The sequence below is a fragment of the Anopheles nili genome (genome assembly GCF_943737925.1).
Source record: "Anopheles nili chromosome X unlocalized genomic scaffold, idAnoNiliSN_F5_01 X_unloc_19, whole genome shotgun sequence".
Lineage (NCBI taxonomy): Eukaryota > Metazoa > Arthropoda > Insecta > Diptera > Culicidae > Anopheles > Anopheles nili.
Window position 1 is genome coordinate 45,518 of NW_026525477.1, and position 24,153 is coordinate 69,670.

At 32.8% G+C, this 24,153-nt stretch overlaps 3 protein-coding genes across 3 annotated transcripts; 2 read left to right on the forward strand and 1 right to left on the reverse strand.

Annotated features, from left to right (window-relative positions):
• Nucleotides 1-1,953: 1,953 nt before the first annotated feature.
• LOC128729517 (protein Malvolio) lies at nt 1,954-5,758 on the forward strand. The gene is made up of 12 exons (XM_053823066.1): nt 1,954-2,157; nt 3,076-3,260; nt 3,427-3,591; nt 3,735-3,873; nt 3,951-4,106; nt 4,185-4,361; nt 4,418-4,630; nt 4,702-4,897; nt 4,978-5,008; nt 5,080-5,195; nt 5,259-5,350; nt 5,408-5,758. Exons 1-12 carry the CDS (start codon nt 1,954-1,956, stop codon nt 5,474-5,476), a joined length of 1,743 nt encoding a protein of 580 aa, XP_053679041.1. The 3' UTR covers nt 5,477-5,758.
• A 5,432-nt stretch (nt 5,759-11,190) lies between these two features.
• On the reverse strand, nt 11,191-14,098 carry LOC128729516 (nucleolar complex protein 3 homolog). The gene is made up of 6 exons (XM_053823065.1): nt 13,857-14,098; nt 13,191-13,793; nt 12,780-13,114; nt 12,133-12,712; nt 11,614-12,013; nt 11,191-11,536 (listed from the first exon to the last, which is right to left on the reverse strand). Exons 1-6 carry the CDS (start codon nt 13,903-13,905, stop codon nt 11,281-11,283), a joined length of 2,223 nt encoding a protein of 740 aa, XP_053679040.1. The 5' UTR covers nt 13,906-14,098; the 3' UTR covers nt 11,191-11,280.
• Nucleotides 14,099-15,736: 1,638 nt separating this feature from the next.
• On the forward strand, nt 15,737-20,789 carry LOC128729508 (pleckstrin homology domain-containing family F member 1 homolog). Its single transcript, XM_053823057.1, has 8 exons — nt 15,737-15,788; nt 15,852-15,926; nt 16,475-16,741; nt 16,814-16,939; nt 17,004-17,110; nt 17,192-17,329; nt 17,397-17,510; nt 20,315-20,789. The coding sequence occupies exons 2-8, from the start codon at nt 15,911-15,913 to the stop codon at nt 20,360-20,362; spliced, it is 816 nt and encodes a 271-aa protein (XP_053679032.1). The 5' UTR covers nt 15,737-15,788; nt 15,852-15,910; the 3' UTR covers nt 20,363-20,789.
• Nucleotides 20,790-24,153: the final 3,364 nt, after the last annotated feature.

Consider the following 24,153-nt stretch of genomic DNA (forward strand, 5'->3'; position numbering starts at 1 on the left):
GGGGAAGATGGGGTGAGGCAACCAAAACGCGTACGGAGTACAGAATTGCATCGATGGCCCTGGATGTTATCACACAGCATATGTTTATCGTTGACGCTTAGCTTAGCTCCTCCTTTATATATATATATATATATAAAAATATATATGTATAGATATATATATATATATATATATATATATATATATATATATATATATATATATATATATATATATATATATATATATATATATATATATATCTATATATATATATATATATATATATATATATATATATATATATATATATATATATATATATATATATATATATATATATATATATATTTATATATATATATGTATATATATATTTATATATATATATATATATATATATATATATATATATATATATATATATATATATATATATAAATATAAATATATATATACATATATATATATAAATATATATATATATATATATATATATATATATATATATCTATATATATATATATATATATATATATATATATATATATATATATATATATATATACACCCACAAACATTCTTTTTTATTTATAAGATTGGTGATCTCGCTCCAACGCATTTGCAAAACTATCGCTCTCTTTCTCCAGCGTTTTCAATCCATATCGTCGCTCGTTTCGGCGCATGATTATCCGTCTCCTGTCTCCTATGGCATCGATCATCACGTTATTCTGTTTACAAACAGAAGAACGCACGTGGTGATCAGCGTCTGGCTCCTGGTACCAGCTAAGCTTCTTCCTCCTGGTACCAGCTGGGCTTGTTGCTCCTGGTACCAGCTGGGCTTGTTGCTCCTGGTACCAGCTGGACTATCGAAAAGGCTCATGCTTAGGCAACACCCAAAATTAATATCAGCACTAGTGCTCAGTGCATCTGCACCGAGAATGGTCGACGCACGAGATCATATTGATTTTGTAAAATTCCTTCTGGAAAGCGGCCGAAAAAGGGACAATTTTATACCGCACTCGGAGTTTGAAAAAGATTGGTACAACCACATTGAAGGAACATGTCAAGAGGAACAGAGAGAGATGAATTGATTGGAATAAAAATCCTTCAAAGACGATGCTAGGAATAACGTTTACAGAATGAATACAACTAATTAAGAAAAAAGCAATATACACATCAAAAATTGAATTACACAAGCCAACGCAAAAATGCTCCTTTATTTTTCCTCAAACTACGTCGACCCGACTGAAATCGGGTTTATCAGCTAGTATATTAATATGAGGAACCTCTTAGTAATGAAGAAGCAAGTATAAACACAAATCAGCCAAAATAGAAACTTCAAATATCCGGGACAAACAATTCAACCATTTCAACCAACTAAACTAACCAACCAAACCTAACAACATAACAGAACTAATCAAAATAAAAAAAAAACAAAACAAACCATAGAAAAACAATTACAACCCAACCTATCCAAGGGCATATGATTCCAACTAGTGGTCAACCTTTGAATATGCTTGAAGTGGCATCTAGGGGTATTCAATATAGAATTCTATATTAGCCCTAAGGCTACATCCCACTTCGCAGAAGAAGTAGAAGGAATATTTTGAATATGCTCATTGAGGAGTGAGCTCAATTTTAGGATTAGCCAAGATGCGCTCAATATTGGAGTTATTCCATCCATCACTTATGTGCATGCCCATCACTATTGCATATTTTCTATTGTTTTGGTTTAATAGTCATAGTTTATCAATTGCTTTTAGAGAATTTCGGTAAATTTTCAGATGATGTTGAGACGGTACATGTTAACTATATTGAGATAGTTTTATATCTATTTGCAGTGTTCAGCAATACGAATGATACACTTGAACAAGTTAAATGCTTGTTGTCTTGCCTTTGTTTGGCCGGTACTGAATTTGATAAGATAAGCCATTGCTTGAAATCGTGGCAAACATTTAAAACGTTGTTACCATGAATCCTAATGAAAGTTCATCCTTTGAAACTTCTCCACCAAAAGATAATGTGAGTGGTAAAGTTTTCAGTCAAACATCGTCGGAATCAACGACACCTAGTTCAAGTAATAATTTATTTGCTCCCTCTGAGGACTCATCATTACAACATACATCTAGTCCCTACTATAGTGGTGAACGGGAGGCTGTTTCAGTTGTAGAAACGGTAAGAACATTAGCTAATTTGACGTTGCAGTGTTTAAGCATAATCTTAAGCTAATCAACATCTGTGTTGATATTACATAGCAATAATCATTAAATAGTTAAGTATTTTGGTGTTTTTGTGAGTAATACTTTTTCAGTTTTATCACCCGTCATATGGCCATATCGTCTGTTCTTCATAGAGCAGCCATGGGTTATACAAACAGAGAGGGTTTCCTCCCATTTCACGCCTTATCAAAGGACAGCCTAATGATGAAAATGGCCATTAAGGTATGACTGCTCTTTGTTTCGAAAGTAAATCCTTATTTGGTTCATTTGTCTATTAATTGTACTTTGTTACTGTACAATAAAACTATTTCTGCTCATTGCATAGAACACTTTAATATGTGATAGTGCTTTTCCTTTATTTTTGGTAAAAAATATCTAAAAGCAAAGCTTCATAGTAAAGCAAAATCTGTGATTTTCTTCATTTACTCAAAATGCCATATGGATTTCAAATTAATAACCATGGTTTCGTATTTGATTCCAACGAATAGGCTGTTGCTGATATAGCCAGTCGAAACACGGTATTGTGTTTTTTTTATTTATATTTTTAGCGTAGTTTTTCAATACAAAATAGCTACACAATCTACATTAGATGTTATCGTCATGAGAACTCATATTCTTTATTTATAAAGGTAGAGAACTTGTATGATTTCATACATATAAAGCTCTACTCTGCTTACGAATCTTGATCTGCTTCTTAAGGAGAATTCTGAAGTGCACGAAATCGAGTACTGTCTTAGTTTGTCGATCAAAAGCATCTGCGCCAGTACTCTATAAATTTGGGCATACCAATCCTCTGTTTATCTTTAACATGTCCTTAATGTATAAGATAAATTATTATCAATATATCATCAAACTTTTAATTTCTTATTTTCAGGACGCATTTAGTTTTCGCAAATTATGGGCGTTTACTGGACCTGGATTCTTAATGTCCATTGCATATCTCGACCCTGGAAATATAGAATCCGATTTGCAGAGCGGAGTTGTGGCTAAATACAGCTTGTTGTGGGTTTTGTTTGCTGCAACACTACTAGGTTTAGCTATGCAAAGATTGGCTGTGAAGTAAGTAACACTATTTCAAAAAATCGAACTTATCTAACAGAAATCTTTTTTCTAAATATTACTCACAATCTGTTCTGGCACGATAAACCGCTCATCACCTGTTCTTTCAGAGTAGACACAAACAAATGAGTAATGTTATTTTTTCTTGGGTTTTTAAAATATGTAGGATTGGAGTCGTTACAGGATTCCATTTAGCAGAGATGTGTTACAAAGAATATAAAACCATTCCAAGGTTGATGCTCTGGCTCATGGTAGAAGTTGCTATTATTGGATCGGATATGCAAGAAGTAATTGGTACTGCGATTGCTATCTACTTATTGTCATATAAACGGTAATTTCTAAGGCTTAATTAGTTATGAAGCGTTGAGGGTATGTCGCACAAGCAATGAAATGTCAAAGCTCGCACTGATTATACATACTTTCTTTACTTGCTTTATTTAACTTTGCTTTACGTGCTTTTATTTTATCTCTTAGAATACCATTATTCGTCGGTGTGTTAATAACCATTCTAGATACATTATCTTTCCTGTTTTTGGAAAAGTATAAACTTCGTCGATTGGAATTTTTTTTTGGGTTTCTCATCACTACAATGGCTGTTTCTTTTGGTTACCAGGTAATTGTTGCTTTCGTATTAATTCTAACAAATAAATAATTTTCATCATTTCTTTACTTTCACATACATATTTATAGTACATCATTAGTGATATACCACAAGCAGAAGTAATTGAAGGAATGTTCATTCCGTGGTCATCTGATTATCGACAGGGCACTTTGTTGCAAGCTGTTGGAATAATTGGGGCTGTGATTATGCCTCATAATTTATACTTACATTCAGCTCTAGTCAAGGTTTGCAGCGGCGAAGCAAATCAACGAATCACAAATTATAAAATGTAATAAATATTGCGCATCGTTGGTATTTTTCAGACTCGGGTCATCAACAGAAGCAACCCCAATGAAGTTCAAGTGATCAAAGAGATTAAAGATGCTAATCGATATTATTTCATAGAGGCGACATTAGCACTGATAGTATCGTTCATTATAAACGTATTTGTGGTTTCGGTGTTTGCTCAAGATCTGTATGGAAAGACTAATCAAGATGTGGTGAGTAAAGTTACATGATATTGGTCATTCAGCGTTTAATTTGTGTTTTCTTATAGATAGATAAGTGCTCCAATACATCTTTTTCAAATGATATTTTATCGGCATTTGCCACGAACAATGCTACAGTCGAAATGAATATTTATAAAGGTGGTTTGGTACTAGGATGCTTTTATGGTGGGTTATCAATGTATGTTTGGGCAATTGGTATACTTGCGGCTGGGCAAAGTTCGACCATGACCGGAACTTACGCTGGACAATTTGCTATGGAGGTAATTTCTTAATGTCTTTCGCCTATATCATGACAAATTTCATGTTGATCGAATTTCTGGAAACAAAATAGGGATTTCTGAATCTACAATGGTTACGCTGGAAGCGAGTATTATTTACTAGAACTGTAGCAATCATTCCAGCCTTTTATGTTGCATTCTTCAGTAAGCTTGAAGATTTAACGAAGATGAACGATGTGTTAAATGCAGTCATGGCATTACAACTACCATTTGCTGCGATACCAACTGTTGCATTCACTTCATCACTAGGTATGTATTTCATAAACATATATTATATATTTTTATAATTTTTTACATTGATGTAATTTTTGGTATTATACTAACTTCAGCGATTATGACAAGCGAATTCGTCAATGGAGCGTGAGTAATATGCAAGTTGTAGCTGGCGAGGCTAACTGAAAATATTCATCTTTATATTTTTTATTTATTAGATTTGAGAAAATAATTTCTATTGCTCTTAGTTTTGTTGTGATCGGAATTAATCTGTACTTCATCATAGCGAATTTAGAGCAGGTTGATTTGTCCACACTAATGATATTTGGCGTAGGTAAGTTTTACTTAATTGTTATTGAAGATCAATTTCAATATATTTATAAAAATAAAATTCCAGTTGTGTTTAGTGTATTCTACGTTGCATTTCTCGCCTATCTGGTTCTCCATATGATGGTTTGCTCGGGAAATAAAACACTAGCTGCTAACAGGGTAAACTTATCTTATAATAAACACAAAGTGGAAAATAATTTATGTTTTTTGTTTTAGCTCATAAAACAGTTCGTGATTAAAACCAACAATACCTTAAATGAAGAGTTGATTGACAACCGTCGGTGATTCGATATCATAGTCAATCACAATTATTTTTTATCAACTTTAATGTCTTCATTCAGCAATGTCTAGCATAGAATGTAAATATTTCAATTAAAAGAAATCCTTAAAAAACCATGAAACCTAAATACCGTTGAGTGCCTTGAAATTGTTATTACTTGTCAATGCATTATTTTGATGGTAGTGTAACGTTTTATGGCAAACATGTTTCAAGAGGCTTTGAGTTCGGCTTCTGTTTTTAAGTATGTATGTAACTTATAAGGGTCTGTGCAATAAAAATAGCATTAATTTCAAAATAAATGTAAGCGTTGAATTCTAAATCTTATAAATAAAAATGAATGTTTGTATGTATAGTTTGAAGGGGGGGGGGGGGGTTGGGTTTTATGGGAGCCCCCTTTGTTCTTCATTCAGGAGGTTGAAATTTTGCCAGTATTAGTTTTAAGTAATTAAACATCTATGTACCAAATTTCAGCCAAATCGAGCGTCATCTATAATTTTAAGCGGATAATATTCAATTTTTGAAGGGGTGGGTTTGTATGGGAGCCCCCTTTTTATCTCACGGGGGTGGATGAAGCTTTGAATACTTTTGCCGAATGTAAAAAGAAATATGTTTGTCAAATTTAAGAAAAATTGGATATCATTTACAGATTTAAAAGAATAATATTCACTTTTTGAGGGGGGGGGGGGGGGGGGAGGGGTGTTGTATGGGAGCCCACCTTTGTTCTTCATTCAGGAGGCTGAAATTTTGCCAGTATTAGTTTTTAGTAATGACACGTTTATGCATCAAATTTCAGCTAAGTCGGGCATCATTTATAATTTTAAGCGAATAATATTCACTTTTTGAGGAGGGGGGGGGGGTTGTATGGGAGCCCCCCTTTGTTGTTCATTGAGGAGGTTGAAATTTTACTAGTATAAGTTTTAAGTAATGAAAAGTCTATGCACCAAATTTCAACCAAAACGGGCAGCATTTGTATTTTTAAATGAATAGTCGCGAATTGGGGTTGTATGGGAGCCCCCCTTTTGGGGGCTCTAAAAAAATTAAAAAATCAAATGCCTAAATCCGAGACCATCATACACCTATGTACCAAGTTTGGTGCAAAAAGGTTCAGCGGAAACCCATTGAAGCTCGCGCATAGGCACACACATATATATATATATATATATATATATATATATATATATATATATATATATATATATATATATATAATATTCACTTTTTGAGCTATATTCGCTCAAAATATATATTCGCTCGATTTGGCTGAAATTTGGTACATAGATGTTTCATAACTTAAAACTAATACTGGCAAAATTTCAATCTCCTGAATGAAGAACAAAGGGGGGCTCCCATACAACACCCCCCCCCCCCCCTCCTCAAAAAGTGAATATTATTCGCTTAAATCTGTAAATGATGTCCAATTTTTCTTAAATTTGGCAAACATATTTCTTTTTACATTCGGCAAAAGTATTCAAAGCTTCATCCACCCCCGTGAGATAAAAAGGGGGCTCCCATACAAACCCCCCCTTCAAAAAATGAATATTATCCGCTTAAAATTATTGATGACGCTCGATTTGGCTGAAATTTGGTACATAGATGTTTCATTACTTTAAACAAATACTGAAAATTTTTAGCCTCCTCAATGAGCAACAAAGGGGGGCTCCCATAAACCCCCCCCCCCCCCCCCCCAAAAGTGAATATTATTTGCTAAAATCTGTAAATGATGTCCAATTTTTCTGAAATTTGGCAAACATATTTCTTTTTACATTCGGCAAAAGTATTCATAGCTTCATCCACTGTCGTGAGATAAAAAGGGGGACTCCCATACAAACTCCCCCCGTCTAACAAATTCATAATAATTACTAAACAATACAAAAATCCACCGGTTTGACTAAAATTCGGGATGCATGTATCTTTTCCAATTTTATAAAAGAATGCAAATCATTAGATACTCCGGTGGGGAACAAATGAGGGTTCCCATACAACCCCCTATCACAGAAGGCAATATTATTCACTAAAAAATACAAAACACAGATCTGGTCGAAATTTGGCACAAATGCATCTATTTATATTTTGCAAAAGAATCAAAAGTTTCGGCAGCCCCGATCAAGAAAAAAGGAAGGGCTTCTATACAACCACAAAAAAAGGGGGCAAAAATACAACACAAAAACACAACCACAAAAAAGGGGGGCAAAATATAAATGAAGACCGAAATATCCGCAATTCGACAAACATGTTCCTTTTAACTTTTCGAGCAGAAACTAAAGCTTCAGTTACCCCGAAGAAAAAACGGGCATCTTCTATACCATTCGCTGCCCTTATTATGAAATAATATGTAGGTCTGTTATTGGCTATACAAAATTCAAACGATGACCAATTTGTCTGAACATGTTTTTATAAATCTGTTTGTAAAAAGCCTAACCCTCCTGCCCCCTCAGAGGATAAAAGTGTAGGGGGTTTTAAATACATTCCCTTTCGCAATAATTGAAAATCATTGAATACAAATGACATTGATTCAACCTAAATATTGCGTATGCATTTCTTAAAATTCTCTATACAATATGTGATGAAGTATAAGTTTCCCGGTTTGGTATATCTTTTCATCATAAAATATCACTGTGAAGTACATATGTCGTCGAAATCAACTAAAATTTTATCACTTAATACAAAGACTTTCAAAATTCCAGTTCAACAAGCGGATAACCCTCTCCCTCTACCAAACACAGAAAAGTTATTGAAAAATACATATGGCTTCCAATTCGATTGAAACACGGTACAAATCATTCTTCCTATTCATAGTGCGAAGAAAATTCATTTACGCCAGTGCGAAACAAAGGGAGGTTTCCAAAGAACCTCCTGTCGGTATCACAAAGAAAATAATTCAGTCATAGCAATAAAGCTTGGTCCGGATAATTTTAGGTGAGGATGATTCTTTTTACACAAAATTTAAAAAAAAGAGCTCCCATACGAGTTCTTCCTATTAGATTATTGGAAAATATGGTCAAGCATAGCAATCATGTCCGATTTAAATGAAATAAGGCAAATTCCCTTAAATGTGTATATTTACTGGAAAATTAGAATGGTGACGTTGCAGCTCTCCCGGGTGGAAGCAAATTGTTGGGGGGCATACAATACCTATTCAGAAAATTGGAATAAAACATGCCCAAAATAACAAATATCGTCTAATTTAACAACAACTTTTCATGTACGCCTAAACACAGTCTATGCAACAAGTAGCAAAATATCATATTCTCCTAGCGGAAACAGCGGTATTATTTATTACAATGTTCAAAAATCGCTCATCGATACAAATGTTTTTTGTTTATTGTTTCTAACGAGTAACTTTTACATTATGGACGGGAAAGGAATTTCCATTTCCAGAATAAAAGAAATTCACAAAAATGTAAAGACGTCAACAAACAGTTCAGTTTCCTGCAACTTTTCTCTCTTTTACCATTTATTTAGACACTAAACTGCAATAAGAAACTCAACTCTTCTTCATTCCACGCATATCAAAATTTAAAAGTGTAAAATATTTTTCAACATATCACTATAAGATTCAATTTTAAATTGTGTTGAGTTACGTTGGAATTGTGGTTGGTGTAATAAATTTAAATATGGATTTCAGATCGTAATGTTTACGAACTTGGAATGGCCTTTTGAAAGTAACAGCAATACAGATGAAATATAAAAGAAATGGAAAAATGTTTCCAGGCAGCATCAGTGACGAAATAAGAATAAGAGATACAAAAGTAGAAAGAATTTGATCGTCATACATGCTCAAAATGGAACCACATGCTACTTTTCCTCGTTGTTATGCAAATCAATTGATATGACGCATCCAAGAAAAATGGTAGCGATAAAAAAGGATTTTCGAAAGAGGTAAAGCGGAAAACACTAGGTACAACAAATAGGTTTTACTAAATTCATGACGTGAAAGATGCGAACGATTAGGGAGAAAATTTTTGGTAAGAACGTGTTGGTCATACGAAGCGAAGATTATGAAGAGAAATGGTACCTGTGAAACAAATAGAGAAGAAAGGATTTGATATATAATCCTTTCCTTGATAGCTAAGATGGTTTAAACGGTAGATTTGTTAAAAAAGGAGTGCAGGACAGTTTGAAAAAGCAAGGTATAGCCAATTGGATAAGATGTGTCAAGATCAACAGAGAAACATGAATTAAATGAAATAGAAAACCTTGAAAGACGAAGCTAGGAATCATGTAAAAACAATGGATACATCTAAAAGAGAAAGAAGGATATACACACCAAAAATTGAACTACACCAGTATACGTAAAAATGACTCTTTATGTTTCCTAAAACTACGTTGACCCGAATGAAATCGGGTTTATCAGCTAGTATCTAAATATAAGTGAAGTGTGATTGGTTATATTACACAAAATTATTAAATTTACTCAAATTTTTGCTAGTTACCGGTAATAAATTTGTCTGCATTGTGATCACATAAAACGGCCACTGCTTGTTCAATTTCAATTTCCTACCTCGCATCTCATTATGCAAATATTTAGTTATTTTAGTCGAATGCCTTATATCGAAGGTGTTTACGTTTAACTAATGATTTAAGTAAAAATGAAACAATTTAAATCGCAATTTTAGATTTTTAAGATTTTTAGGGCAATTGAAGATGAAGAACATACAGAAACATTTCAATAAATATATAAGGGACGCATTTGTATTGACTTGAGGCCCATCTATCTAATCATAAACGGTGAACAGTTATAAACGAGAACACTTTTGCTTTACAACCTTCCCATTCTATTATTCGCCGTAAAGTCTACAGGAACTCCAGAGCCGTAAACAGGCTTCTGTAGAAAGGGTTCTCTCTGCCACGATCCATAACTGATATTGAAAACGATACGTCTCCTCCGGGTGATAACCGCTGATAACCCAGTTTTACAATAACAACTAGCAAGAAATAACGTGTATTTTACGTCGTCAAAACGATAAAAACTATATTTACTATTTATACTATATACTATATAGTACGATACTTACTATGTACAATAAACCGCAGTTCAGAACTAGGGAGGAGGAACATAGCAAGTGTGGTGGCTGGATCAGGTTAAGCAGCATATGTAGGAGATCGGGTTCCAACTTCGATGCGAAGCTGCGACGAGGTATCTAGCAACATATAAGGCTATTGTTAAACGGGATATGTCACCAAGTCGTGCGTAATCAATTTGCAGATTACGGGAAAGTGTGCATCTACGCTTAACGAAACACTAAATAAGAAATTGGCAAGTAAAGTTGCACATCATACCCATGATGCAAACGTGAAGCAACTGATTGATGTGGAGTGATTCTATAGTTTGAGTGCTCTAAGACACGCTATGTTCTCATCACACATTTCAAAGAGGTTGCAGTGTACAAATTAGGCGGGGTAACAGGTATTGTTTTTCCATTTTTTACGAGCGTAGAATGGTGATGAAACCTAATTTTTGCAAAACCTCTGCAAGCATGTAAACCTCTTAATTTTATCAAGTTTTGTTTAAAAAAATTAGTTTAGCTAAAGTATTCTTTAAAAGTATTTATTTTCATGGTGTATTGCACAAAATAATGATCATTTACAAAAGCATATTGTCCAACGAAATTACGACCAGAATGGAATCAGCTTGTAAACATGTATGTTGTTGTGACATACATGATACGACAATACATGACCTACGAGCAAATTTTCAATTCTCCATCCTTTATCCGAAGAACATATTCAAATATAACTAATATTAATTTCGTACAATCAATTTCATCAATTGCATAGATTTTATTTTAAAAATCAACAATTTCATGTTTCAATTGCAACTTGAAGGTGACTTTTGATGATGCCTTATGTATTCGAAAAAACAATCATACATCAGTGCTTTAGGATTCTCCTGTAAATTTGAAATATTTGCAAAATCAGTGGATTTTACGTAATCCCTTGTAACTATATCCAATCCAAGGAAACTTTTACGAGCTTTGGAATAATTGGTTTTGGCCGGAGGAGGTATTTCAGGATTAAATACCATTTCTGAGCAATCATATTCAACGTAATATTCACTTGATGATCTGTAATAAAATAAATCCCGAATGATTAACAGAATAGATCAAAATAACATCGTATTTCCCATACTATTTTTACTTACAGATTTCTTCCAGCATTGATGGACAGTGTATTGGCTCCCTTAAGCACATTCGCAGTCATTTTTCTAACGGTAGGATGATAATGACGCATTAGACACGAGCTCTCAAATAGTGCTGTGCAATTTGCATGACAAAATTCAGGCTCTTCATTGAATGGATCAAATTTTCCAGAACCTACGTTGGCTTCAGTATCGAGAAGAATATCTAGTTGCTGTTGCATATGCATTGAACTTCGAATAAGCGCTATTAGGCCAAGTGAACCGTTCGGAAGCACATGCAAACATAGTGTTGCTAGACGTTTCACGAAACCCACATAACGATGATACGTAACATTTCGACGACGCTTGAATAAAATAATATCCAAGGTTTTTAGAATGGTCTCCATGTCGTCATGATTTTTCCCTATGGAAAGTAGATTAGAATGAAATTTTATTGCAGTATAATAATAAGTGAAAATTGAAGATTCGATCACATCTATTAAATATATTGTTTGTAACATTCACAATTACAAACCAACTCACCTGCATTTACATAAAGAAGATTTTTATAAAAATGTGAATAGAATCTTGCCGGATCAATATTTAACACTTCACCTTGCCCACTCAATATTGTGAATACCGTTTCAATGCAATGTAACTGTTCTCGGTAACCTAATTCGGCATTTTCTAATAGATTATTCAATAATTCTATTAAATCGGCGAAAAAATCGATATTAATGGTGTGAGCAAATTTTGATAAACCTTCTAATGTCGCACTAAGAACTTTGGAATCAGGAAAACATTTTAACACTTTAAAATAAATCATGAATGTAAGTTTGGATATTTCCGTCAGCTTGCGTCTAACGGCATGCTTGCTCTCCTCTGCCTTTGTTTCAAAGATGTCCTTTTCCAGTTCTTGTAGCTTTTTTTTTCGTTTTCTCTCTGTTCGCGACATGTTTATGACATACGATTTTTGCTTTTCTAGTTTTTGCTTTTTTAGTTCTAACAACGTATCGTCGTTCATGTTTATGCGATGGATTTGCAGACTTTTCAAACAGGAAATCATTTCAGGAAATACTTTGCGCTGTTTTTTCTTTATCAACATATTGATGTGACGAACCGTCTGTATCGGAAAATATGATTGGTATGATTAAATAATTTATTTTCGTACTTTATGGTTTATCACTTACATGATTTGTCAAATCTAATCGTGTATCCGTTTTAAACAGCGAGCTAAAACAACTGTGAACCGCTTTTCGTACGGTGTCTTTTGGATTATTCAGCATTAGGACCAAAAGCTGAATTATGTTTGGACTGTAGTTGAAATATGGATGAGCCAATACTAGATCACACATGCATTGCACGGCCGTTTCTAATAGTTGGCGTGTTTCAATTGATAATTTTTCCGAACGGCGCATCTTCTGTGAGTAACTGTTAGTAATCATTTCCATTTGTTTTAGAAATTGTTTATAGTACGTGAGAAGCTTACTTTCAAAATTTACTCGAGCGAGAGTGTCTTTTTTCACTAAAATTAATAACATTTTTATTGAAAAAAAAAACCATAAAAAAGACTTTTGGACACGAATAATGCAACTACTTACGTTTTTGCTGTTCTTTATCAATGATACCAATACGATATTCTGGCACAATATCTTTGAATACTTCGACAAGTGATATCATGGCTGTTTTGCGTACTACTAGGAAGTTAATTGTGCCTTCTCGATTGATATTCTCAATAAGGTTTAACAAAACGCCAATATTTTCGATTCTAGCTTCTGGATTTTCCAATATTGCCGCACAAGTTGTTCCTATGAAGACTTGTTGAGCTTGGACTTCTTCATCCCTTTTTAATAGAATGTCTGTTATTGTCACAATCTCCTGCTTTTTAGGATGCTCATTGCATGTATTGTTTTCTTCATTTTGAGCGTTTTTGAATGGATTGTTTATGAATGTTGGCACTTCCCTATCGACGTCGCTCTGAGTATTTCGTGATATGGACCGGCTTACCAGCCCTTTTCCTTTAACCTTAATTGGCAACAATTGGCTAATGCGATCTTGTTGGTCCAATTCGCTTAAAATTTTTCTGTTGTAGGCTTCCTCTAATTCCTGCGACGAGATTTGGCGATATGCTACATCCTTTTTGGACGGATTTTTCAATGTAAATTTTTTACCAGCTTTTTGTTTTCTATTTTTCAAATTGATATCTAGTGGAAAAATAACGTTCGTCAATTCAAATTTGCTATTAGTTCTTTAGAGTCGATATTTACCATTTGTTTTGACGGTTCTTTTCATATTTTTTTTCTGATTCTTAACCATTTTTAACTATTTAGTATTGTTTCGGCTACTTCTTATCGTTATATTATGGTTTCTGTTAAGTCGAGTGATTAGATTGTTTTATGCATGAAAACACAACTTGAATGAAATAGTGCCTTTCAATAATATGAAATGATACTTTTCAATTCCAAACTAGAGCCAAACTAGATCGTGGAGTTGAAGTGAACCACTTCACTCTAAAATATGTTTCACTTGATGAAGAAAACCAATTGAGCAATAACATGAACCAAACTGTGCAATGAGCCAAAATTTAAATTACAAAATTGCTTTTAGTTATCAAACTTGTTAAATTGTCCGCAAGACGATTTTCTGACCAAAACTCGGTACACATGGTATTTGACATCAACATAAAATCTGCTTTGTGCTGTCATCATCAATCTGAATCTGCTTTGTACTGTCAAACTGACAAAATACCGGCACTAGAAGAAAAAGGTGCAGAAACATAAGTGGTGTTTAACATTTAACGTGGCGCCTGAGAGTTTATATATATTGTTTTGATTTATGTTTATCTTTACTTAGAATAATACAATTGTTATTCATAATATTATCAAAGCTAATATTACAATAGACTATTATTTTTAATTTTGAAAATATTTTTAAAATTTGAAGAATCTTAGAACGAAATCAATAGAATTAGAACGATTTGAAATCAATCACTTTTCCAATCAATTAGAATGAAATCTAAATTAAAAAAATTTCTAATTGTTTTATGTAAATAATCTAATTCAAGTATTTTGAAATAACATTCATAACAGAACAACACTAAACGACATATGCACATCAATACCAATCAATAACGATTTAATCAACGAATACAACTTATTTGAATTTAATTAGATATGTTGAATCCTCAATGGCACTTGGTATTAGGAGCTAGGGAGAACCATATGAGAAACAAAATCCAACGCAAATGCTAATTAATAGACTGCTATGAACAATTGGGGAAATCGTCGCACAAAGCTTGCCTTGCGTACAATCGACTACAAAAAAAGGCAAAATCGAACAACTGACTGAAAAAAATACCAGATCAAGCAAACAATAGCCTCACAATCAATATTATCGAAAACTATACATTGCAGTTTGATCCAAGGCATTTGGATAACATTATTCTGTATTGTACTATGTAAATTGATAACTATGTATTGTCGTAATAAAAAAGCAGTCTTGCAATGAAAAATATATGAGATTTCCAATGCTATTGTCACACTGCTGGAATGAAGGCATGAAAGCAAGTGTACATGTAGCTCAAAACCATTTTCATGCAGAGCTTGAAACATTAATATAATTTTTAAAAGTTTAGAAAAACGAGTTTTTAATTTCCGGAACTAAGGAAAAAAATAGGAAGACTTAACATTACCGGTGTACGGTCAAGGCCTGCCTTGCTAAGCAAAGGTTTTCTTTGACTTGAAATTTTCTCGTAGCTGGAAAGTCAGTCCAGGCCAGTAAAAATTGGAACCCGAATACCAAACAAGCTAACGCTTCGGCTATCGAACCCCCTTAATCTTAATCTAAATCTTAATAATTCACAAAGGGGTTTTTGTTTTCTGGAAATATTGTTTGGCTAAATCAGTTGTTAATATCATTACTACTAAATTTTAAAAAATATCTTACCAACGAGTACATTTATTGCAGAAGTTTAAGGTCACCTTAACGTCGAATTATAGTTAACAACCTTAAAGTCAAATCATAGCCAAGATTAAATACGTACCCGCAGATCTATACATAAGCCTTTTAATGGCGAATTGTCAAACACTTATTGACAACAAATTCCTTTGCTAATCGGCAAGAGTTTTACGCTTACGCTTACTAAACATAGCGCAGTGAAAAAGGGATCCATATTATTGAGCTTTCGTGGATTTTGCCTTGTAGGCCTTACTAGTTATTTGTTTTTTGTTTGCTTGTTTTTAATGTGTGTTTATTTTTAATAGCGGATCACAGATTACAAATACGAAGCTATTCATTACATTTGAACCTATATCTTTAAAAAATGGTGGACAAATTAGGTGAGTTTTCTTCTTTGAGTGGGATTTTTCGTTCTGTTTTGTCTCGAAAATAACTTAATTTAAACCTAATGTTAGAAATTCAATGGGTCAATGAGTCATTATGAATATGTAAAGTACAATACAAAGTTAGAAGTTAAACGAATTGACTACAAAGGAATGTGTTTATCTGTATGGTAATGCTAAGGGTGCTATGGTGAATCATACTTTCTTGGTAGTGCGCTGATTAAGTCAGCAAGTTCATCTTCTCATAATTTAGTCATACAAAAATTTGAATTTGTTTTTATGGCTTTGTCTATTTGCTATTATTTCCGTGGAAATATTGTAATTGATACAAAATGATAAGCTATTGCTTGGTTTCTGTTTGTGTAACATAAATGTACTTTACTACTTCTTGTTTTGATGAATGTTTTGACAAATATTATCATATATTATTTAGTAGGTATTGGTTTTAAATTAAAAAAACAACGTTTTTGTTGTAAGTTATTTGTTAAAGACTTGGCCGATTTTTAAGAATATTATTTTCAATTTATTTTTATAATTTTGCGTAGTAAACAGTGAGGCAAATGCTCGACGGATACAAATGGTCGAAAATTGTTTCGGGACATCAGGGCAACCGTTGTTTCTCCCTGGTCGTGTTCTTGTGGGTGAAGGTGTTCTCACAAAAATGTGTCGCAAACGACCCAAAGCTCGGCAGTTTTTTCTCTTCAATGATATTCTTGTTTATGGTAATATTGTTATCGGCAAAAAAAAGTATAACAAGCAACATCTCATACCACTGGAAGAAGTTCAACTGCAGGCGCTGGAAGATAATGGCCGTGAGTATACTTTCGATGCAATATAAATTTACTTTGTAATAACCTATATGGTATTGCTTCTTTGCCAAATAGAATATCGCAACGGTTGGTTAATACGTACAACAACCAAATCATTTGCTGTATACGCCGCAACACAAACAGAAAAACAGGAATGGATGGCCCATATTAACAAGTGCATAGAAGATTTATTGCGCAAAAGTATGCAAATAGAGTAATTTTTGTGTCGCACATGATAGTTGATATGTTGTAACTTTCTCAACAGGCGGCAAAAAGCCAGTGGAAACTCATGCTGCAGTTTGGGTACCTGATAGTGAAGCAACTATTTGCATGCACTGTAAAAAAACTCAATTTACAATGCTCATTAGAAGGGTTAGTAGAGAATTACTATTCTTCCACTGGTATCCATAATCTCTTCGCATGTTTGTTTTTACGGGTAATTTTTTGTTATAGCATCATTGCCGGAACTGTGGTGCCGTTGTATGTGGACCTTGTTCGTCAAAGAAATTTATTCTTCCTGGTCAAAGCGATAAGCCACTTCGTGTATGTCTGGATTGCTACGACAATCTTACTTCAATGAAACGTGATTGTGTACGTAAAAAAATACCGGCCAGTAGGATAAAAACAATTTATAATTCGTTTTTTTTTAATTTTGTAGAACAAAACTCTCACTGGTAATAACAACAAACCAGCAAACTCTACGGAAAGTTCTGGCGAAGACGATTCGGCAGACGAAGAAGATACTCTTAAAACTAGTGAAACACACGATGAAGTAAGTAATGTTTCTTTTTTTGCTTTCACACATTTAAATGAATCTTCTATTTATCAATTATTTATCCCCAACACATTTGCTAGAAAAAAAGTTCATCTCAAAGTATTGAAATGTCTAGCAAAATGATGTATAATGTTTTTGTATGTTTTTCTTTCTTATCGGCCATCGTATGATGATTTTGTACTGGAACTTTTACCGTTCAGAGTTTTAAAAGCCATTGCACACAGACCGCAGTATGTGTGTGATGAAGAAACATCAGCTGGAAACATATTTTCAGCTTAATAGCCTGATATTATATATAGTTACAGGTTGTATGTTGTTACATCTTTGTTCGTTCTTGTTGATGGTTTTATTAATAGTTTTTATTGGCAAACTAGTGCACATTGCTTGTATTATAATTGTGTTGGCTTTGTTAAAATCATTCGTAATAATTAGCCGTAATTGAAGCTAGTACGGTAGTGTTTTAATTTATGTTTCAGTTGAACTGTAACAGCTTATAGTGTTTTATCATCAGCTATCCACCTAGCCGGCTAAATTTATATTTTCTCGACATTTCCCCTCAAGTTTATTATTCCAGCCATGTTAGATTAATTTTATTTCCTTAGAAAAAATTGTTAATAAAACAAAGTCTATTAATTCTTAATTTTTAAAGACGTAAAGAAAATTAGAATACTATTTCAATGACATACATCGGCTGAAAAGCTGAATGTATTATTTAATACTAATTTCATGATTGATTTGTTAACAAATGATGTCTTTTACTACACTGTAGAATCAGTGGATTAGCGATTTCATTCGAAATGACTATATCTACTATACTTAGAGAATCAAAAAACTAAATCTAATTTTGTTTAAAAATTGCTTGTGTGCCGTTATGCATTATATAGCAGCTATTTCAACTGTTTGGGTATAGACGTAGATTTATTGTTACGTCCATACATGAATTCAGAAAAATAATATACCATAACTATTTTAATTTCCTATAAATGTTGTATCACCTGGCTATTTTGCTGCATAATAATCCCTCTTTTAAAATTTACTCATAAACGATGGTAAAGCCATGAACGAATAGGGAATGTACATATATATGTATATATATATATATATTTTTTCCTTTATTGGGACGGACAAGCCGTATGGACGACTCCACGTGAGCCGCCGATGTAATATACAAAGGGCATTTACTCCCTTTCTTTGCCTTATTCCGGGCATACTCGGTTAACTTAAATTAATATGATGCTGTGTTATAAATGTGTACTGTTCGTATCTATTGTCTGTTATTGTTGGATTATTGCTGGTGGCGTATTGTGTTGCAGGTGTTGAGTTTATTGTTAGTCTGGATATGGAAGATTGTGTTGTTGGCTGTTGTAGGCGCTAGCTTCAGCGTGCTGTTGTGTGTCCTTAAAAGTACGAAATTCCTTTTAGAGTTCATTTATTATAGTTCAATGTCAAGTACTTATCCTAATAGTTGTGGTAACACTGAACATGAATTTAGAACTCTGGAACCCGTTTGATAGTCAAGGCAGGGACCATTCCGAAGCCTTGATCTTCTGCCTCCCTTGTTGCGCTGTTAACTTGACATATAGACCGAGACATATAGACATATGGTGAGAAACGGTAGGGATTGGAGAAGGAGGGTATTATAAGGTAAGACCGTTGTCTCTGACAAAGAGGAAAATTAATTTCTGGAAATCCAGATCGTTGGATGCCAAGATATCCCGAATTGGAGTGCCCGGTTGTTTATATATATATATATATATATATATATATATATATATATATATATATATATATATATATATATATGTATATATATATATATATATATATATATATATATATATATATATATATATATATATATATATATATATATATATATATACATATATATATATATAAACAACCGGGCACTCCAATTCGGGATATCTTGGCATCCAACGATCTGGATTTCCAGAAATTAATTTTTCTCTTTGTCAGACAATATATATATATATATATATATATATATATATATATATATATATATATATATATATATATATATATATATATATATATATATATATATATATATATATATATATATATATATATATGCGACATATAACATAAATATATATATGTTAGATAGACTAAGAGAGAGAAAGAAACCAAGAAAAGGAACGGAAAGCATATCGGGTTAGATGAAGGCTTAGACATTGCTGAGAGCTGATTGAATACAAAAATATCATGACGAACATTAAAGGATGCTCATAAAAAGAGAGCAGAGAAAACAGCGATTAAATTGGGCGCAGAAAACCAAGTGGAATATGCAATGTTCAAGAGTCCTTACAATAACAATCGAATGAGCAAGCCTATGTTTGGAACGAGTAAATTAAGCCGATGTAAGAAATAAGAAGCGCGGGCGGCACAAAAGCGCAATCCACAATTTTTTTTTTAAATATTTAAAAAAAAATTTAAATAAAAAAAAATATAAAAAATAAAAATATTAAAAATAAATAGTCATATTTTTAGGGTATTTAAAAGAATAAATTTGTTTCATTTGTCGAATGTGTGAAATAAAAAAACGATAGAATGCACTTTTGTATGCTTATTTTTTAGTATGCTTATTTTTTAGTTTGTAGAGTGCAAATAATCTATCCCAGTAGAAAGGTCAGATCCTAGACATTTAGAATTATTATTTAAAATTTAGAATTATTATTTAGACAATTTAGAATTATTTTGATGTTTGGAATGTGTTTTGTTATGCATTTTTTTAATACTTCTTTATTTCAAAATGATATTGTTTATTTTCTTTTCAGCCTAAGTTTTATGCTGATGATGAACTTGAAAAATTGGCCAGTAAGTGACTTGCGACCATGTATCATCGTAATACGTCAACGATCAGGATAACAAAGCCAGATATTGTGAATACAACCTACATAACTTTGTCGTAGCTACACGGTTGGTTGTCAATTTAATTTCAATTCCCGATTATAATATATCTTTTGTTAAAATTGTGTATTCGTCGCTCTCAGTAATTAATATCATTGAGATGTACATTACATCAAATAAAAAAAAACAAGGCGCACTTCTCAAGTGGGTGTTTAATCTAAGAAGTAAACACCTGTAGCTCTGCCTTTTTGTTTCAATGTGAATTAAAAACTTTATTCAGGATGAGCGATAATTTTTTACACTATATTTATAAATTTTGTCAACAATTCATTGATTGATTTATCATAGATTCTTTATCGAAGTATCATTAATTTTAATAATTTTATGTTTGTCAGCATATCAAATGTATCGTCCGTGTCGTTTTCTTTTTTGAATTGAATGTATGGTTAACAGTGGTCTTCAATCTCTATGATAATAACTGGAAGATAAAATAAATAAAAATAAAACATGTAAAAAAGAGTATTGATGTATGTGGAAAAAACGTAAATGGTTCTAATCGAAAATCGAGAAAACAAAAATATTTTAGAAAATTTGGATGAATGTACTGGAGCTTAACAGGTAAAATTGAATTTTAAAATAAAACATAATTTTCAAACAGTTTCGCACATATGACATTATTTAGCGATTCAAATAAAGCATATACGCGAGCTATGCATAGCTGATAAACCCGATTTCATTCGGGTCGCCTTAGTTTATGAAATCATAAAGGAGCATTTTTACGTATGCTTGTTTAACCCAATTTTTGATGTGTATTTTTTTCCATTTAGTTGTATTAATTTTAAATACGTGATTTCTAGCTTCGTCTTTGAATATTTTCTGTCATTTAATTCACCTTTCGCTGTTGCTCTTGACACATCTTATCCAATTGGCTATACCTATATATAAATATCCTGCACTCCTTTTTAAACAAATCTTACCTTTAAACCATCTTAGCTATCAAGTAAAAGAATGTGTATCAAATCCGTTTTTCTCTTGTTGTTTTACAACTACCATTTCTCTTCATAATCTTTGTTTCGTATGATCAAGCAGTTCTTACCAAAAATTTTCTAACTTATCTGTTGCATCTTTCACGTCATGAAATTAATAAAACCTATTTTGTATGCCGAGAGTTTTCCACTTTCTCTTTCGAAAATCATTTTTTATCCACTATCATTTTTCTTGGATCCGTCATATCAATTTATTTACATAGCAATGAGGAAAAGTAGCATGTTGTTCCATCCTGAGCATGTTTCAGCTTATTCTTATTTCGTCATTAAGCAGCCTGGAAACAATTTTCCATTTTCCTTTATATTTCATCTATATCGCTGTTCCCTTTCAAAACGCCATTCCGAGTTCGTAATCATTACGCTCTGAAATCGATTTTTAAATTTATTACACCAACTACATTTCCAATGCAACTCAACACAATTGAAAATTGAATCTTACTGAATAAGGGCATAGCATTATTAATATCTAAACATGGAAAAAAATATTTTGAACTTTTAAATTTTAACATGCTTGGGAAGAGAATGAGTTGAACTTGTAAGCGCAGTTTAGTGTCTAAATAAATGGAAGAAGAGAGAAAAGATGCAGGAAACTGAACTATTCGATGACGTCTTTGCATTTTTGTGATTTTTTGTTATTCTGTAAACGGCAATTCCTTTCCCGTCCATAATGTAAATTTAACTCTTTTAAAAGAATAAACAAAAAGCATTTGTATCGTTGGGCGATTTTTGAACATGCCAATAAATTAAGGTTGCATCCCCCTATTTCCGCATTGGAGAATATGATACTTTGCTACTTCTTGCATAGACTGTGTTACGGCGTACATGTAAATTTGTAGTAAGATTAGACGATATTTTTTCGGCCATTTTTTTTCAATATTCCAATAAGGTGTTGTATGCCCTCCCACAAATTTGTTTAAAACCGCACTTTTTTAAATTTTGCCTCATGTCATTTAAATCAGACATGATTGGTTTGCTTGACTATATTTTCCAAAACTCTAATAGGAAAAGCTTGAATGGGAGCTTTTATTTTCAAAATTTTGTGTAAGAAGGATCATCCTCATCTAAATTCATCCGGACCGAGCTTTATTGCTATGACCGTATAATTTTTTTTGGTGATACAGACAGAAGGTTCTTTGGTCATCCCCATGTGTTTTGCACATGCTCACATGAATCTTTGCCACACTATGAATAATAAGAAGCATTTTTACCATGTTTCAATCGAATTGGTGGCCATATGTTTTTTTCAATAACTTTTTGATGTTTGATGAATGGGGAGTGACAACTATTTAGTCCTCGCTTGTAGAACTAAAATTTTGAAACTCATTGTGTTAGGTGATAAAATTGGAGTTGATTTCTACGACGTTTGTACTCCGAACAGAATATGTTATGACGAACAGATATACCAAACCATATTATACACTTTTCGACGGCTGGCTGTATGGAAGCCCTCCTTTATTGGAACGTTGTGGCCGAAATATTTGATTATTCTGCAAAATATAAAAAAGCATGTGTGCTAAATTTCCGCCAGATCTGTGTTATATATTCTTAGGTGAATAGTACATATTTTTTATGGAGGGTTGTATGTGAGCTTCCCTTTCTTCCCCACCGGAGTAGCTGACGTTTCAGATTCTATAAAAGAAATGAAAAAGATTCATACATCACAAATTTCAATCAAATCGATGGTTCTTTGTACTTTTTAGTAATTATTAAAGGTTTGTTAGGCGCTCTCCACCCCCTCCTGCATGAGGGGTTGTATGGGAGCTCCCCTTTTTACCTTGCGGAGTGGATGAAGCTTTGAGCCAAATGTCAAAATGAACATGTTTGCCAAATTTTAGAAAAATTGGACTTTATTTACAATTTTAAGCGATTATCTCTTCCGGGGGGGGGGGGGGGGGGGGGGGAGGGTTGTATGGTAGCCTCCCTTTGTTCTTCATTGAGGAGTCTGAAATTTTACCAGTATTAGTTTCAAGTAATGAATCGTCTATGCACCAAATTTCAACTAAATCGGGCATCATTTGTATTTTTAAATGAAAAGTCGCGAATTGGGGTTGTATGGAAGCCACCCTTTTGGGTGGTTCTAAAAAAATAAAATAATTAAATGCCTTAATCCGAGACCATCATACACCTATATACCAACTTTGGTGCAAATCGGTTCAATGGAAAACCCATTGAAGCGCGCGCATAGGCACACACATATATATATATATATATATATATATATATATATATATATATATATATATATATATATATATAATATATATATATATATATATATATATATATATTAATATATATATATATACATATATATATATATATATATATATATATATATATATATATATATATATATATTATATATATATATATATATATCATTTACTGGCGTGTGCATAAGTGATGTCGAACAGTAGGTGAACGATTCCGGTAGATACAAGAAAGCTGGAACGTCGTCGATTTGAACTTGCAGGACCAACGGCTCGATTCGAACGCATCCACGGGTCTGTTACCTTATCACGCAAACTAAGTAGTTATTTCGTATATGCGAATAGAGCGTATATGTTTACTACCTCAAGCAAGTGAGTGATGATATCAACTTTAGTTGAAAATTTCTCCGAACACAATGTGTGTTTTGTTAACAACTTTAATCTTTAATTAAGGGACGGGTCAAAAGTGCTACATTCTTCAATGGCTTGGTTAGGAATAGAAATGTTAGC

Excerpts from the sequence above, each read along its gene's own strand:
- LOC128729516 (XM_053823065.1), bottom strand. The coding sequence starts at position 13,905 with ATGGTTAAGAATCAGAAAAAAAATATGAAAAGAACCGTCAAAACAAAT. Across the intron at positions 13,115-13,190 it reads TGATAAAGAACAGCAAAAAC|TGAAAAAAGACACTCTCGCT; the intron begins GTAAGTAGTTGC and ends TATTAATTTTAG. Across the intron at positions 12,713-12,779 it reads GATTAGATTTGACAAATCAT|ACGGTTCGTCACATCAATAT; the intron begins GTAAGTGATAAA and ends TTTCCGATACAG.
- LOC128729508 (XM_053823057.1), top strand. Across the intron at positions 17,330-17,396 it reads CTTCAATGAAACGTGATTGT|AACAAAACTCTCACTGGTAA; the intron begins GTACGTAAAAAA and ends TTAATTTTGTAG. Across the intron at positions 17,511-20,314 it reads CTAGTGAAACACACGATGAA|CCTAAGTTTTATGCTGATGA; the intron begins GTAAGTAATGTT and ends TTTTCTTTTCAG.
- LOC128729517 (XM_053823066.1), top strand. The coding sequence starts at position 1,954 with ATGAATCCTAATGAAAGTTCATCCTTTGAAACTTCTCCACCAAAAGAT. Across the intron at positions 4,898-4,977 it reads TGCATTCACTTCATCACTAG|CGATTATGACAAGCGAATTC; the intron begins GTATGTATTTCA and ends TACTAACTTCAG. Across the intron at positions 5,351-5,407 it reads AAACACTAGCTGCTAACAGG|CTCATAAAACAGTTCGTGAT; the intron begins GTAAACTTATCT and ends TTTTTGTTTTAG.